The sequence below is a fragment of the Schistocerca americana genome, chromosome 3 (assembly GCF_021461395.2).
Source record: "Schistocerca americana isolate TAMUIC-IGC-003095 chromosome 3, iqSchAmer2.1, whole genome shotgun sequence".
Lineage (NCBI taxonomy): Eukaryota > Metazoa > Arthropoda > Insecta > Orthoptera > Acrididae > Schistocerca > Schistocerca americana.
Window position 1 is genome coordinate 9,053,238 of NC_060121.1, and position 16,923 is coordinate 9,070,160.

A 16,923-nucleotide genomic window follows, 5' to 3' on the forward strand; every position below is an offset into this window, starting at 1 on the left:
AGCAATGCACCCTGTCTGGCCTGGACAGTGCGGGAGGATGTCGTAAAGCTGCTGCATACCCTCCTGAGAAAGGTGATCCACAACTGTTGTAACTGGACATTGCAATCATGGATACAGGCAGTGGGATGGAGTTGACGTCCATGTTGGTCCCATAATGTTATATCGGGGACAGATATGGGGATTTTGCTGGCCACAGGAGTATATCAACATCACACAGACAATTTAAAGAGACACATACTACATGTGGACAAGCACCGGCCTGTTGAAAAATAGCACCACAATACTATTAAACACTGCTGTACCATCAGAGTTCCCACGGCCATTACAAGCCGTGACCTGAAGTCATACCCAATGGCTCCCCACACCATGGGACTCCTTTGTGACCCACCCCCCCCCCCAAAATGTGGAAGAATGGGACCTCTCCCCATCTCCACGGGTCACTGTCAAACTTCTCCACGATAGTCATTTGGAGCAGTGCAGGACTGGGACTCATCAGTGAACATAATGTGACGCCATTCATTAGCAGTCCGTACTTCTTGATCATGGCACCACTTCACATGCAGTCATTTGCTTGGGTGTTAATGGCAGCCTATGCGCAGGACGGCAATTCCATAGTCTGGCTGCTCCTAGCTGTATGACACAGCACGTTGCAAGGAGACTATTACAGTGAACTCCTGTTTATCCGAAATGATCAGGACGGTGGTCAGTTCCGATAACGAAAATTCCAGATAAATCAAAGACCCCCTGTTTTCACATGTGAACACTCCAAATTGCGTCAATATTGCGAAATACGATCGTAAAACGTGCGTAGGGTATGTAAAACAGTACTGATGTGGTTGCAAATAACCCTACACTTTTTTACTGAAAAAATTGTGTTGACATGTTAAAAAGGCACCAAACTATGATTGAAAACTCAAAGTTTTTAAATGCTATATAACAAAGCTCGATTATTTTGCATTCTTACAGAAAAAATCTCCCTTATTTGGCAGCAGGAAAAAACAGGAGTTTTAATTTTATTACCTACTCTTTTGAATAAAAAATAAACTACTGAACAAAATTATGAAACAAATCTAGAGATTACTCAAAGGAACGAAAAGTCTGTCCAGAGGAACTTTCAAGAAAAGTAAAAAAAAAAAAAAAAAAAAAAAAAAAAAAAAAAAAAAAAAAAAAAAAAACTTTTTAAGTTATGGACATAGAAGTTCTAGGATGCTTCATTAGAGTTTATTTTTTGGTAACGAAGTCACGAATGCCTTTTTTTCTTTTTTTTTTTTGCTTGAGAAACTATTGCTGCAACAATACATCTCCAACGTTGAAATCAAACTATTTCAGGATAAATCGTCTCCTCCTGTTGGCTGATGTACTCCAGGGCAGTTTGGATCACTTCGTAACAGAATGTGTGAGGAATATTTTTCTCTGATTCATCATCAGAAACATAGTCTTCTAACGCTTTATGATCGGTCACAATTTGGACGATTTCATCCTCAGTCACATGAAAAAATGCCATTTTCCATCCACTCTTCAATGTCTTCGAAGTGTGTGTCTTTACAACCAGCTTCTCCAGTAAATTCACCAAAATTATGTCAGCTTGAGTTTCGGTTTGTCTCCTCCTTCCCACCACTTAGGTTGCCTTACGATCTAAGAGTTTTTTCCAAGACCTAACAAGAGGAACTGGAGGAATTAGATTCCAAGCTTCAGAAATCAATGAATGACACTTAAAACATCAATTTTTTTAAGAGCTTCCACAAAATCATCTGCAGCATCAATCACACCTATTAAGTATTCCAGCATCTTGTGTCTGTAATGTTTTTCCATCGCCTCAAGAATACCTTGGTCCATCGGTTGACATAGAGATGTGACATTTTGTGGAAGAAATACAACTTTGATATCCCCATCTTGCAGATCACCTGGGTGAGAAGGAGCATTGTCCACAAGAAGTAGCGCTTTTCAAGGAAGTCCTTTTCCTTCCATGTAATTTACTACAGCTGAAACAAACTCTGCCTGGAACCACTCTCTGAAGATGGCACGGCACTGTTCATACATGCCTTAAGACTGATTCGTGTACCTCAGTGGGAAAGCTGGTTGGTTGGTGTCTAAATGCTCTTGGTGTTTTGGATTTGCCAATTAAAGTAAGACACAGTTTATGATTGCCAGTGGCATTACTGCAAGCGAGGACAGTAAATCTTTCTTTGATTTTTTTGTATCTGGAAGCCATTTCTTCTTCTTTAGAGGCAAGGGTTTTCGTTGGCAGCATTTTGTAATTCAACCGAGTTTCATCACATTTGTAAAGTTGATTGTCAGTATAACCTCCTTTGTCAATGATTGTGTGCAGTTTCTTCTTAAAATCAGCATAGCAGCTTCATCCCCAGATAATGATTTGGCACTGATGGCAATTTCATGGATGCCATGCTGCTTCTTGAAATGATCCTGCCAGCCATTACTTCCGAGGAATTCTTGCTTCTTTCCTTCTATCAGCTCATTAGCTCATTTTGACAAATTAGAGGACCTGAAACTGACACACCTTTGGCTCTTATTTATTCGTGCCACAAAAATAATGCCTCTTCTAACTGAGGATGTGCACCTTTTCTCATTGTTTTTCAAGATTTCACTGCGCTGCCCAATGCTTGGCTGGAACAAAAATTTTTCAATTCCTGATCGATTTGTCTTCCGATCAGTAATTGTACTCCTACTCTGCAGCAACTTTTGTGGGTGGCTCACCAGCATCAATTCTCTGCAAAGTGTGATGCTCTTTTTCCAACAAGATCACATTCATTTTATGTTACGTGCCCGTAGTCACGTTCAGTGTTCTTTTTACAGACACTCGACTGAGTCCTTTATGGTTTTTGGCCCCTTTTATCTCTGGACACTTTAAGGCACATAGTGGGAGCACAAAACCTCAAATCAGAAACACACAAATGCACAACTTGACAACACTCGAGATGCACTAGACAAACTTTTGATTTTTGAAACCAGGCTGTGGCAGCCATCAAATGAAAGCATTCGATACATCTATGCCATTTCCTCTGTTCTACCCAAGCCCACGTGGCAACACAACAGGGTGTTGTACGTTCACTGTTAAACACTCAGCTTTGATGTACCGACAACAAGTGGAAAGAGTTAGGCGGCGCACTCTAATTGTCAGTTTCGACAGGCCTACGTTGCGCTCCATAGAACAATACTGTATGTACTGTACTTCCAAGGAGTTCCAATAGATGGCAGTGGCATGAAACCATGCAATACGAATAAGAAACGCACTAGAGCTTCAACCAACACACGCACGAATTGACGATACTTGGACTTTTGACACGCACCAGTGCACTGATTAGCAGTAGATTGCCAAAAAACACCAGCAAATGCTTGGCTCCAGGTGCACGGAAATTGAAACTTGTCAAGTGTCAATCTAGCTAGCCAAAAGTGTAGCTGCACGAGAGTTTACTGTACTTGTTCTCAGATGGCAGTCACAGACGTGAACAGGTTACAATGTACTCAGTACACTACACAGTGATGCTCCCTTGTAGTGGTCTGATGTAGTCAACTGGAACATTGATGATGAGTAAGCCCTTACTTTCCAACATCAGGCCACTGTCAGATCCAAATACTCCAAAAATACAGATGTTGCAAGGTTTAACCAGGGGACCAAATGGACATCCACAATGAGGTTTCTTTCAAACTCTCATCAGATAATGCTGTCTCACACCAATATGCAGCACCTTCATATCCTCCAGAGTGATGATTCAACATCTGACGCTATTCACATCCCTTATATACCACACGATGCTTGCTAAACAGCAATAAAAAAAAAAGAACACTAATGAATAATGAAGGAAAAGACAGACTGTTACTTACCATAAAGAAGATACCTTAGGCTGCAGATGGGAAGAATTAAAAGACACTTACATAAAGCTTTCAGCCACAGCCTTCATCAGTAAGTAGTAATCTGTCTTTTCCAACATTGTTGATATTCCTACTGGAGTTTCCATTGTTTCAAGGACACTGATGCTTTTCTGTGAGTGTTTGCTTTATGATGTTTTCTGCATTTTAGCTTTTTTTTAAAAAAGAAAAAAAAAGAAAGAAAGAAAGAAAAAAAAAAGATTTGTTGCTGGAAAACTTCTGAAGTCCAATAAAGGAGTTACAACAGCCATATATGGTTATCTGGTGGACCTTGCAGAACCAAATTCTAGGGCTGAAATATACTGTTGACCAATGGGCATTAATCAGAATGAATACTAAATAAAAAATTAAATCCAAGTTTACACAAAAAACACAGGTTCTATCACTGTTGCTTTTCATTCTATTTTGCTCTTATGTTTGCTATGACTTGTTAAGCAGAAATTTTCTTTCTATCTACAGAGTTACATTTGCTGTAATGTATCTTACCTCCATGTTGTTTCTTCTTTCTTCTCACTGCTGCCCCAATCATGGCAAGCAAGTCATCCTCACTGCATTTGCTTCGTATTGCATCTCTGAAACAACAGTTAAAACACCCGTTAAACAGTACCAGGCAATTACCACACAGTGAAATGTTGGTACACTAAAAAGGAAGAAAAACTTTGCAGAAATCTTCAACAGTAATCTTGTAGTCTGCAGTAGGCAACAGCAGGATAACAAACCCACTGGACAAGAATGGGAAAGTCATGATAGAAGTTACTTTTATTTTTATAAATAAACATGTGTCTTACACAAATGCTCAAGAGTATACATAGGATCTCGGGCTGAAGAGGTGGAGCAGAAACTGACATTAGTTTTGTTGAAGAGGGAGTACTGGAACACAGCACAATTTCTTGCAAAATGAAGCCAAATTTATTGATAAACTCTTAATTAATTGCCAAGCTCACTAATGTGACCATTTTATAACAGGTACTTACTGCTTGGAGTATATGTGACTTTTCAGGCTTGCCTAATAGATCTGTTGCAAAAACACTTTGGGTTCCCCACCAGATAACATTATGCAAGTCCCTCCCTCAATATTTCAGTGACACAACGTTTTGGCATCTTCAGGTGGTGGTGATTTCCACCATCACTGCTGCAAGATGCAACTGGCAATTTCCACGTGACAGCTTTGAAATTTATCATGTGGATGACTATGACCATCATATTTAGAATTCAGAGGATTTCATAGAATACCTGAAGATGCTTAAACTAGAACTTTCAGATCTTTTAGTTAGCTCAAATGTTATATCATTACTTACAAAAGTGCCCCTGCAGCCCTCATTAGAGGTTATTAGCAGCAAGTTTGAGAAAGAAATTGTGATGCTGTTTAAACATGTGCATACCTCATCCTATTTCTTATGTAACACCAACTACTTTAATCAAGTGGACAGTGTTCCCATGGGAGATCCTCTATTTCCCTTAGTAAATATCCAACATTCCTCCTTCTGGCAGAATGCTGAAGAGACATTTGTGGTGTGGCCCACATAATACAGACACTACCTATGTCCCTGCAGCATTTGCATTCGCTCCATCTGAATATTCAGTTCACTGTGGAAGTACAAAAAGATAGCAGCTTACCATTCCTGGATGTCACGGTTAGAAGAAAAGCTGACATAGCACTGGGGCTTAGTCTCTACTGCAAACTGATACACGCAGAGTTATATTTGAGGTCCAAAAGTTGCCGTCACCCTGCACAATGTGGTAGTGTCTTACACTCCCTGGCACATAGAGCACACGTGATTTCAGATACCGACAGTCTGCCTGGTGAACTGTAACATCTAAGAACAGTGTTCCAGCAGAATGTTTATTCTTGTAAACAGATTTGCAATGTGTTCTGAGCAAAGCAAGTTCAGTGTAGGGATGTAAATGAAGATACTTAGACAAGCACTGCAAATGGCTTTCTTGCCATATTTCAGTGGCATGTTTTCAAAATTAAAAGAATCACTAAGAGAAACAGAATCAAGTGTGTTTTTCGTCTACCAGCAAAACTAAGGAATTGTTTGTGTTCAGTTAAAGACAATCTTGACCTTAGAAAACACAGATCATATATAAGATCTGATGCCATTATGGGAAACCTTATATAGGGCAGACACCTCACATTGTGCAAGAACACTGTGTTCAACAGCGCTGACAAAAATGCCACCCAGTAAATTAATGGTAGCAGAGCACTGCCTGAATACAGGGCACCACACGTTTCCCAAGAGGACTGAAATTGTATCCTCAGCATCATCACTCTAGGACTGTGTTTTTAAGAATGAGGCATGTATCCATACGGTGGGCAATCTTACCAACAGGAATATGGAATTTTGACTAAGCACTGCCCAGAATCCAGCACTGACTGCCATGAAATTAAAACAGTAGAAACCAGATCCTCCGATGTATGACCTGATGCAGTACCTTGCAGAGAGTTAATTCAGCTCTTAACCACACGAGTGTCCAGAAGTGCAGTCATTGCCCACAACACATAAGCAGAAGGCTACTATGAATGGCATTTACATCCAACTGGGAGTGCCTGTCCACACATTCGTACTCCTGCTTCTAGCCTGACAAATTTCAATTCTGCTGTGCGAATATCACCAGCCACATCTTGCAGCAGTGATGACAGGACCCACCACTACCTGAAGATGACGAACAGTTGTGTTGGTGAAATATTGTGAGGCTTGGACAAAGTTATTCAGTGGCAAATCTGAGAAGATTTGTATACATTATTTTTCTGTGACGCAGGTAATGTGCAGCAAAATGTGATAACTTTCTTTATTTTCCTTTTTGTACATTTCAAAATACCCCAAAAATTGGTGAGAAACACTGAACATATGACATAACCAGATGACACACCCCACAGCATGTGCAGCAGTCGGGGTTGAGTGTAAATGAATGATTGAGCAGTGCAATACTTTCATTTGAGCAAACAGAGCAAATTTCGAAAACATTTTGTAAATATGATCTGTTGTAAATGTAGATGTTAAAAATTATTGTCCCTGCTGTAATCAAGCAAAAGCAGTTCTGCTTTTGTGTTTATTGCTTCTGTCCCTTCTCTTGTTAGTAAAGAAAACATAGGTCATTTAATGGCGATGATGCTATTCTGAAGTTTATACTCATCTACTTGTTATGCAATATGGTAGGTTTTCATTGTACTGTACTTTGCAAGAAATCAAGGAAACTGCAAGACCGGTAAATAAAATAATAAACTTCTATATATAAAAATAAAGATGAGGTGACTTACCGAACGAAAGCGCTGGCAGGTCGATAGACACACAAACAAACACAAACATACACACAAAATTCAAGCTTTCGCAACAAACTGTTGCCTCATCAGGAAAGAGGGAAGGAGAGGGGAAGACGAAAGGAAGTGGGTTTTAAGGGAGAGGGTAAGGAGTCATTCCAATCCCGGGAGTGGAAAGACTTACCTTAAGGGGAAAAAAGGACAGGTATACACTCGCACACACGCACATATCCATCCACACATAAAGACACAAGCAGACATATATATATCTGCTTGTGTCTGTATGTGTGGATGGATATGTGCGTGTGTGCGAGTGTATACCTGTCCTTTTTCCCCCTAAGGTAAGTCTTTCCGCTCCCGGGATTGGAATTTTACTATCATTACTTTTTTTTTTTTTTTTTTTTTTTTTTTTTTTTTTTTTTTTTTTTTTTTTTTTTTTTTTTTTTACTTGTACCACACATATTCCACACGGTTCATGCTCACTCCTTCAATGATACTGCCCATCCTTCTCTAGTGTGTGAGTTGTCCCTGCTTTCCTGCGTGTTTGTTGGTTTAAACACCCTTGTTTCAAAAGAGAGTGACAGCTTAGATACAGTCTTGTCAACATTTTGTATTTTTATTTAGCAATTATTGTTTGAGCCTTATAGGTGAATGTCACAAGATATTGTCAACCACTGCATTCACTAGATGGGAATGGGGTTCATGGGGTTCATTTTTTAAGTTGCTGTTATCTTTTTCATCCTATCTTGGACTAGCTTTTCCATACTCCCACTCTATTTTACGTAGCCAAACAGTTATCCGCCCTTGCAAACTTGCTCCTTTACTACCAAGTCAACTAATACTGGGCAGCATAACAGAAGTTCCAATATCCAGTCTTTCACCACAATTCACCTACACACACTTTTCACTCACTGATTTTCTTTTTTCAATGTCATAAATATTTTGCTTTCACAGGCTGCTGTGCTTTGAACATAAAATTGTAGGAACATCTGCCTCACATGTCTTTTTTTTTTTTTTTTTTTTTAATTAAAGAATATGTTCCTTGCTTATTCCTATTTGCTTCTGATACATTTCCATTCTCACTTTTATTTTGTTTTGATCCATTTCTTTTTTCTTTGATAGACAAGTCAAACAACAATGGCAATATGTTGCAGCCCCCTGTGTTTCACCCTACTTACTATGAACTTACTTTTCTTAGCTTCCAATTTTATTAGTCATTTGGTATTTAAGATACTTAAATTAATTGTTTGACCCTGTATTTTTATATCTTATGTTACCTTCGGTTGATAAAGGATTTCTGGTATGCTCACAAAGAGAGAGCTGATTCTTCCCACCCCTCACCCCCCTTACCATGTCCTGAAACAAACTTATCGCCAAGTCTTAGTCTAGTCATCAATTTAAAAGTGTCAGTTGTTGGTCCCATTGTCTAATAATTTGTACATTTATACACATGAAGTTCCAATTTTTATTTGGAACATATAGACTCTGATAATCATGAATCACAGTTGAAATGGCTCTGGGCACTATGGGACTTAACATCTGAGCCAAGGCAGGATTCAAACCTGCGACCGTAGCAGTCGCGCAGTTCTGGACTGAAGCACCTAGAACCGCTCGGCAACGGTGGCTGGCGAATCATAGTTACCATCACATGGACAGAAATACTGTGTTAACTTTAATACAACACAGGGACATAGCCAAAAATGTCTTTACATAATTTCCAGTTCTGATTACTTTCCTTTAATTTAATCTCACAAATAGGTTAGTGTAACATGATGTTGACAGAGGCAAATTATATATACTCACAAATTATTTAGCTAGAGGTATCTGGTTTGTATGTCTGGGAGGGAGGAGGGTGCAAGCTGAAAACTTCAAGAAAAGATTACTCATTTCATACCTGCTGGATTTAACTGCAGTTTATCTCTTCCATATACCAACCACATACCTAATGTGCATGGCAAACAGTTTGAAAGTATTATTCTATACTCAGCATTTGGAACTATCAGTTCCTTCATGAGAGAGGAAAGAGGGATAAGTTTCTGAAGGTCTCAAAGGTCACTCGGACTCCATGACTAATGTGAGGACAAGAGGAACGAATGTGTCTATAAGAAGTTTTGGAATTTCACCTCCTGAAGGTAAAATACTGATCACTCTGTCAGTCTTCTAGTAATTTTATGGTTTCCTCGCATGAATTTTCACTTGGACATGATTATTCTATGTTTCATCACTCACCTGAGAGATATCTCTGAATACCCAAAGAGACACACCTCCAAATTGCCATCAGCTGTTATCTGTAAACGGTTGCACGTGCCACAGAAGTGTTCACTCATTGAGGTAATAAATCCCACACGTCCCTTGAAGCCCGGGACATGGCATGCCTGCAAAAAGAAATTGTAAGAAAATAGCTACTGCTGTTGTGTAAATACTATAAATGTGTTGCTCACCAAGTGGAGGAAGGAGAAAATGTGCATTAAGGGGAGTTTGAACGCCCTATCCTGACAATGTTAAATTTGGTGACTTAACTTCCCCGTATTTCAGGAACAACTGTAGCCATTGACAAGAAACTTTTACAGGACATTAAACTATATGTTCTGAGTCTTACAATAATTGCATTTCAGCCACTGCTTTTGGAAATGCAATTTTTTAATTACACAGTTAAAATTTTGTGTACTTTTTTGTATGTTATTCTAAATAATTTTATTTATGCATAATATTATGTTCTTCTTTTAGTTCAGAAGACTCAGAATACGTATGTTATTACTCCCTGAAAATTTTAATTCGCTACTCGAAGTAGTTTCTGAGATTTAGGGAAAAATGCAAGAGAAAATCTAAATTTTCAAGAAGAGTTTTTAAAGTTTTAATAGACTGTAACTCAATATATGCTTAACATTTTATTTTTAGTCACTCAGAAGCACCCTGCACCATACTGCATATCATCCTCTTGACCTTTTTTAAGTTTTTTCTTGTTTTCTTCTTTCTGGACTCCGTAGTGGCCAACTGTGCTGCATACAGTGCTTTACCATTGCAAACCTTGTCCATCCATTCAAATTCTCTGATGCAGTTTGCTCCAGAATTAATTCCCATATGTTGTAGCACTTTCACGCTACCAATGTTGCCATCATTAAAAGCAATAACAGCATGACTGACCCCCACTTTAGTGTCTTCATTACAAGAAAAACATTTTTTGGTCTACATCTACATCTACATCCATACTCCTCAAGCCACCTGACGGTGTAGGCTACCTTGAGTACCTCTATTAGTTCTCCCTTCTATTCCAGTCTCATATTGTTCGTGGAAAGAAGGATTGTTGGTATGCCTATGTGCAGGCTCTAATCTCTCTCATTTTATTCTCATCGTCTCTTCGCGAGATATACGTAGGAGGGAGCAATATACTGCTTGACTCCTCGGTGAAGGTATGTTCTCGAAACTTCAACAAAAGCCCGTACAGAGCTACTGAGCGTCTCTCCCGCAGAGTCTTCCACTGGAGTTTATCTAACATCTCCGTAATGCTTTCATGATTACTAAATGATCCTATAACGAAGCATGCTGCTCTCTGTTGGATCTTCTCTATCTCTTCTATCAACCCTATCTGGTACGGATCCCACACTGCTGAGCAGTATTCAAACAGTGGGCGAACAAGTGTACTGTAACCTAATTCCTTTGTTTTCGGATTGCATTTCCTTAGGATTCTTCCAATGAACCTCAGTCTGGCATCTGATTTACCGACGATCAACTTTATATGATCATTCCATTTTAAATCACTCCTAATGCATACTCCCAGATAATTTATGGAATTAACTGCTTCCAATTGCTGACCTGTTATATTGTAGCTAAATGATATGGGATCTTTCTTTCTATGTATTCGCAGCACATTACACTTGTCTACATTGAGATTCAATTGCCATTCCCTAAACCATGCATCAATTCGCTGCAGATCATCCTGCATTTCAGTACAATTTACCATTGTTGCAACCTCTTGATATACCACAGCATCATCTGCAAAAAGCCTCAGTGAACTTCCGATTTCATTCACAATGTCATTTATGTATATTGTGAATAGCAACAGTCCTACGACACTCCCCTGCAGTACACCTGAAATTACTCTTACTTCGGAAGACTTCTCTCCATTGAGAATGACATGCTGCATTCTGTTATCTAGCAACTCTTCAATCCAATCACATAATTGGTCTGACAGTCCATATGCTCTTAAATTGTTCATTAAACGATTGTGGGGAACTGTATCGAACGCCTTGCAGAAGTCAAGAAACACAGCATCTACCTGGGAACCCGTGTCTAAGGCCCTCTGAGTCTCGTGGACGAATAGCGCGAGCTGGGTTTCACACGATCGTCTTTTTCGAAACCCATGCTGATTCCTACAGAGTAGATTTCTAGTTTACAGAAAAGTCATAATACTCGAACATAATACATGTTCTAAAATTCTACAACTGATCGACGTTAGAGATATAGGTCTATAGTTCTGCACATATGTTCGACATCCCTTCTTGAAAACGGGGATGACCTGTGCCCTTTTCCAATTCTTTGGAACGCTACGATCTTGTAGAGACCTACGGTACACTGCTGCAATAATGGGGGCAAGTTCCTTCGCATACTCTGTGTAATATTGAACTGGTATCCCATCAGGTCCAGCGGCCTTTCCTCTTTTGAGTGATTTTAATTGTTTCTCTATCCCTCTGTCATCTATTTCAATATCTACCATTTTGTCATCTGTGCGACAATCTAGAGAAGGAACTACTGTGCAGTCTTCCTCTGTGAAACAGCTTTGGAAAAAGACATTTAGTATTTCGGCCTTTAGTCCATCATCCTCTGTTTCAGTACCTTTTTGGTCACAGAGTGTCTGGACATTTTGTTCTGATTCACCTACCGCTTTGACATAGGAGCAAAATTTCTTAGGATTTTCTGCCAAGTCAGTACATAGAACTTTACTTTCGAATTCATTTAACGCCTCTCGCATGGCCCTCCTCACATTACATTTCGCTTCGCGTAATTTTTGTTTGTCTGCAAGGTGTTGGCTATGTTTATGTTTGGTGTGAAGTTCCCTTTGCTTCTGCAGCAGTTTTCTAACTCGGTTGTTGTACCACGCTGGCTCTTTTCCATCTCTTACGATCTTGCTTGGCACATACTCATCTGACGCATATTGTACGATGGTTTTGAACTTTGTCCACTGATCCTCAACACTATCTGTACTTAAAACAAAACTTTTGTGTTGAGCCGTCAGGTACTCTGAAATCTGATTTTTGTCACTTTTGCTAACCAGAAAAATCTTCGTACCTTTTTTAATATTTCTATTTACGGCTGAAATCATCGATGCAGTAACCGCTTTATGATCACTGATTCCCTGTTCTGCGTTAACTGTTTCAAATAGTTCAGCTCTGTTTGTCACTAGAAGGTCTAATATGTTATCGCCACGAGTCGGTTCTCTGTTTAACTGCTCAAGGTAGTTTTCAGATAAAGCTCTTAAAAAATTTCACTGGATTCTTTGTCCCTGCCACCCGTTATGAAAGTTTGAGTCTCCCAGTCTATATCCGGCAAATTAAAATCTCCACCCAGAACTATAACATGTTGGGCAAATCTACTCGAAATATTTTCCAAATTATCCTTCAGGTGCTCAGCCACAACAGCTGCTGAGCCAGGGGGCCTATAGAGACATCCCATTACCATGTCTGAGCCTGCTTTAACCGTGACCTTCACCCAAATTATTTCACATTTCGGATCTCTGTCAATTTCCTTCGATACTATTGCACTTCTTATTGCTTTAAACATGCCTCCCCCTTCACTGTCCAGCCTGTCTCTGCGGTATACACTCCAATCTGAGTTTAGAATTTCATTACTGTTTACATCTGGTTTCAGCCAACTTTCTGTCCCTAGTACTATGTGGGCATTGTGACCGCTTATTAATGAGAGCAGTTCTGGGACCTTTCTATAGACGCTCCTGCAGTTTACTATTAGCACATTAATATTGTTATTCCCTGTTGCATTTTGTCTACTCCTACCTTGCCGCATCTCAGGAGGTGTCTTGTCGGGCCTAGGGAGGGAATTCTCTAACCTAAAAAACCCACATGTGCACTCCACATATACTCCGCTACCCTTGTAGCCACTTCCTGCATGTAGTGCATGCGTGACCTATTCAGGGGGACCCTACATTTCTCCACCCGATAGCGGAGGTCGAGAAATTTGCACCCCAGATCTCCGTAGAATCGTCTGAGTCCCTGGTTTAAGCCTTCCACTCGGCTCCAAACCAGAGGATCACTATCGGTTCTGGGAACGATACTACAAATAGCTAGCTCAGATTCCACCCCGCGAGGCTTTCCGCCTTCACCAACTCCGCTAACCGCCTGAACGAACTGAGGATGACCTCTGAACCCAGACGGCAGGAGTCATTGGTGACGACATGAGCAACAATTTGCAGTCGGGTGCACCCAGTGCTCTCTATCACTGCCGGCGCGGTCTCCTCCACATCTCGGATGAGACCCCCGGCAAGCAGACAGAGTGAACACTGACCTTCTTCCCCGACCTTTCCGCTATTTCCCTAAGCGGCTCCATCACCCGCCTAACGTTGGAGCTCCCAATAACTAATAAACCCCTCCCCCCATGTGCCTGCTCGGACCTTGCTGAAGGAGTGGCCACATGTCCACTCACAGGCAGAACGGGCGATGCCACACGGCCAGCCTCCACACTGACCCTCCACCTTGTGCGCCGCGAATGCCGCTGAACCCGCCACTCCCCTTGGGAAGAGGGTGGCACAACCGCGCCCGGTATCCGCAAAGATGTGTCGACAGCAGGGTCAGTGGGTGAAGCATGTAACACCTGGGGTGTACCATGCAACGCACCAGACTCACCACTGCCTGAAGACGGCTAACCGCGGCCATCAACACGTTCAGCTGTTTGCGAACAGTGGCCAGCTCCTCCTGTGTCCGTACACAGCAGTCTCACATCCTATCCATCTTAAGAAATCAATTTACTGTAGAGAGTTAATCAACTTATAATTAGACTGCTAATTCACTAAAGGCGGCTGATAGTTGACTAAACTGTGGTTACTAGACACTTCCTGTAGAAAACAATGAAAATAGCACTACCTGTCTCTGGACTGTATTGAAAACAAACACTAGCACTACTGGCACTATGGCTGACTAAACGGACTTTCTCTGACTGTATTCAAAACAAACACAAAATCTATGGAACACTATTACTAGCACTCGACAATTAAAGCTTCCTAAAAGCAAAAACACACGGAAGAAGAAGTTACAAGTAAGAAAAATAGAGTTAATACTTAAATCAGCATAGCTCGCTGCACAGCAGACGTGACGCAGATGGCAGTTACGACGACACTGACGCTATAAGATTATTGAACGACTCATTGGGATTTTGAGTCTGACAATGCAGACACTTCTTCAATAATTCAGGATTGCCAGGTCTCTGTAAACAGGTTTTATGATATCCACAACTGCTGCTGGGATATAATGTTTATGGCTGTATGACCTGTTTGAGTACTGGGCATTGCGGTAATTGCACCATGAACCAGATCCAGGAGGGCATGACCAACACATTCCAGTTCTGTGATAAGCTTCTCACCATAAGGCTGAGTGGCTACTACACTGTTATATGCATTTGAGTCTGCACAACCTAAGAACTTAGTGTAACACACTCCCCTTTAGTTTACAGATCGATTATAAATTTCAACAGCTGCACAGGCCTCCGTACGACTAGTTGTCCTTCATAATTTCTGTCACAGATATGCCCATCTTCATTCCCTGATTTATACTTATAAGAATGTTTGGTTAAAATCTGGAAATCTATTAGCTTTCCAGTATCCACCACTGGTCACTGTAGCAACAGAATTCTTAGAACTTCAGCTGCGCTTCTACCAAGTGCCCCAAAAGCTACTGATATGTCAATCATACCATCGTTTATTTCAGCAGCTTCATTTGCAGCACCCTTAATTGACTCACATGCAGTGGATTTCACAGCAGCTCCAATAAATCCTGCATACTTGTCCATTTTACAAAGTGGGCGTGGCATATACATCATGACACACATTGTTTCTGCTGCAGTGTGTCCTTTGCCAATAGCTCTCAATCCATAAAACCACCTAACATTTATTTCAAAATAATTATCTTTACACTTATCAGAACTCCAAAATGAATGAGTATATTTACAACTGGCAGAATTAATGATAAGTTTCCTGGCTAGTCCATTTGATACCTCAATGTCTTCAAGTAAACTAACTGGCCCTCCACATACATACAGCACACACATTCACATAACACCCCTGTTACGATGTGTAGATGTATCAGAATATAACCTAACCTACCATTTACATGAGTTTTGTTTTGAGATAACTGTGTTATCACTATGTTTTATTTTAATCTTCGAAGCACTAATGGGTGTTTCTCTAGATACTCATGAGTTTGCGAGTATTTCATTGTCTGTAACTTCACACACCACATGCTGAACACAATGTTTCTCTTTATTCAAAAATTTATTACCATGAAACCCACATTTCTTAAAAACACTTCATTTTGGAGTCATACTTTTTGAGAGATTTACCAGTCTATTCGTCACTATTCCTCAGAAAAATGTTAGCACTTCGATATACAAAGCATGTTTATACTATGAAAAGATACGATACTATTTTTGACAGTGCTACCAATACAAACACATAATTTAACCTTTATAACACAGCAATCCACAGCTTTCTACAGGGTGGTCCATTGATAGTGACCGGGCCAAATATCTCACATAATAAGCATCAAATGAAAAAACTACAAAGAACGAAATTCGTCTAGCTTGAAGGGAGAAACCAGATGGCGCTATGGTTGGCCTGGTAGATGGCACTGCCATGGGTCAAACTCATATCAACTGCATTTTTTTAAAATAGGAACCCATATTTTTTATTACATATTCATGTAGTACATAAAGAAATATGAATGTTTTAGCTGGACCACTTTTTTCGCTTTGTGATAGATGGGGCTGTAATAGTAAAAAATGGTTCAAATGGCTCTGAGCACTATGGGACTTAACTTCTGAGGTCATCAGTCCCCTAGAACTTAGAACTACTTAAACCTAACTAACCTAAGGACATCACACACATCCATGCCCGAGGCAGGATTCGAACCTGCGACCGTAGCGGTCGCGCGTTTCCAGACTGTAGCGCCTAGCACTGCTCGGCCACTCCAGCCAGCTGCTGTAATAGTCACAAACATATAAGTATGTGGTATCACATAACATTCCGCCAGTGCGGACGGTATTTGCTTCGTGATACATTACCTGTGTTAAAAAGGACCGTTTACCAATTGCGGAAAAGGTCGATATCGTGTTGATGTATGGCTATTGTGATCAAAATGCCCAAGGGGCGTGTGCTATGTATGCTGCTTGGTATCCTGGACGATATCATTGAAGTGTCCAGACCATTCGCCGGATAGTTGCATTATTTAAGGAAACAGGAAGTGTCCAGCCACATGTGAAACATCAACCACGACCTGCAACAAATGATGATGCCCTAGTAGGTGTTTTAGCTGCTGGGGCAGCTAATCCACACATCAGTAGCAGACAAAAAGCGTGAGAATTGGGAATCTCAAAAACGTCGGTGTTTAGAATGCTACATCAACATCGATTGCACCCGTACCATATTTCTATGCACCAGGAATTGCATGGCGATGACTTTAAACGTCATGTACAGTTCTGCCACTGGGCACAAGAGAAATTACAGGACGATGAAAGATTTTTTGCATGCATTCTATTTAGCGATGAGGCATCAT

At 40.5% G+C, this 16,923-nt stretch overlaps 1 protein-coding gene across 1 annotated transcript in view; it reads right to left on the reverse strand.

The window, feature by feature from the left end:
• Positions 1-16,923, reverse strand: part of LOC124605170 — a 102,223-nt gene that overhangs the window by 55,271 nt on the left and 30,029 nt on the right. The window contains exons 5-6 of the mRNA XM_047136681.1: positions 9,380-9,525; positions 4,375-4,460 (exon numbers count right to left, since the gene is read on the reverse strand). Coding sequence (XP_046992637.1) covers positions 4,375-4,460; positions 9,380-9,525 — 232 coding nt within the window. The remainder of the gene's footprint in view (positions 1-4,374; positions 4,461-9,379; positions 9,526-16,923) is intronic.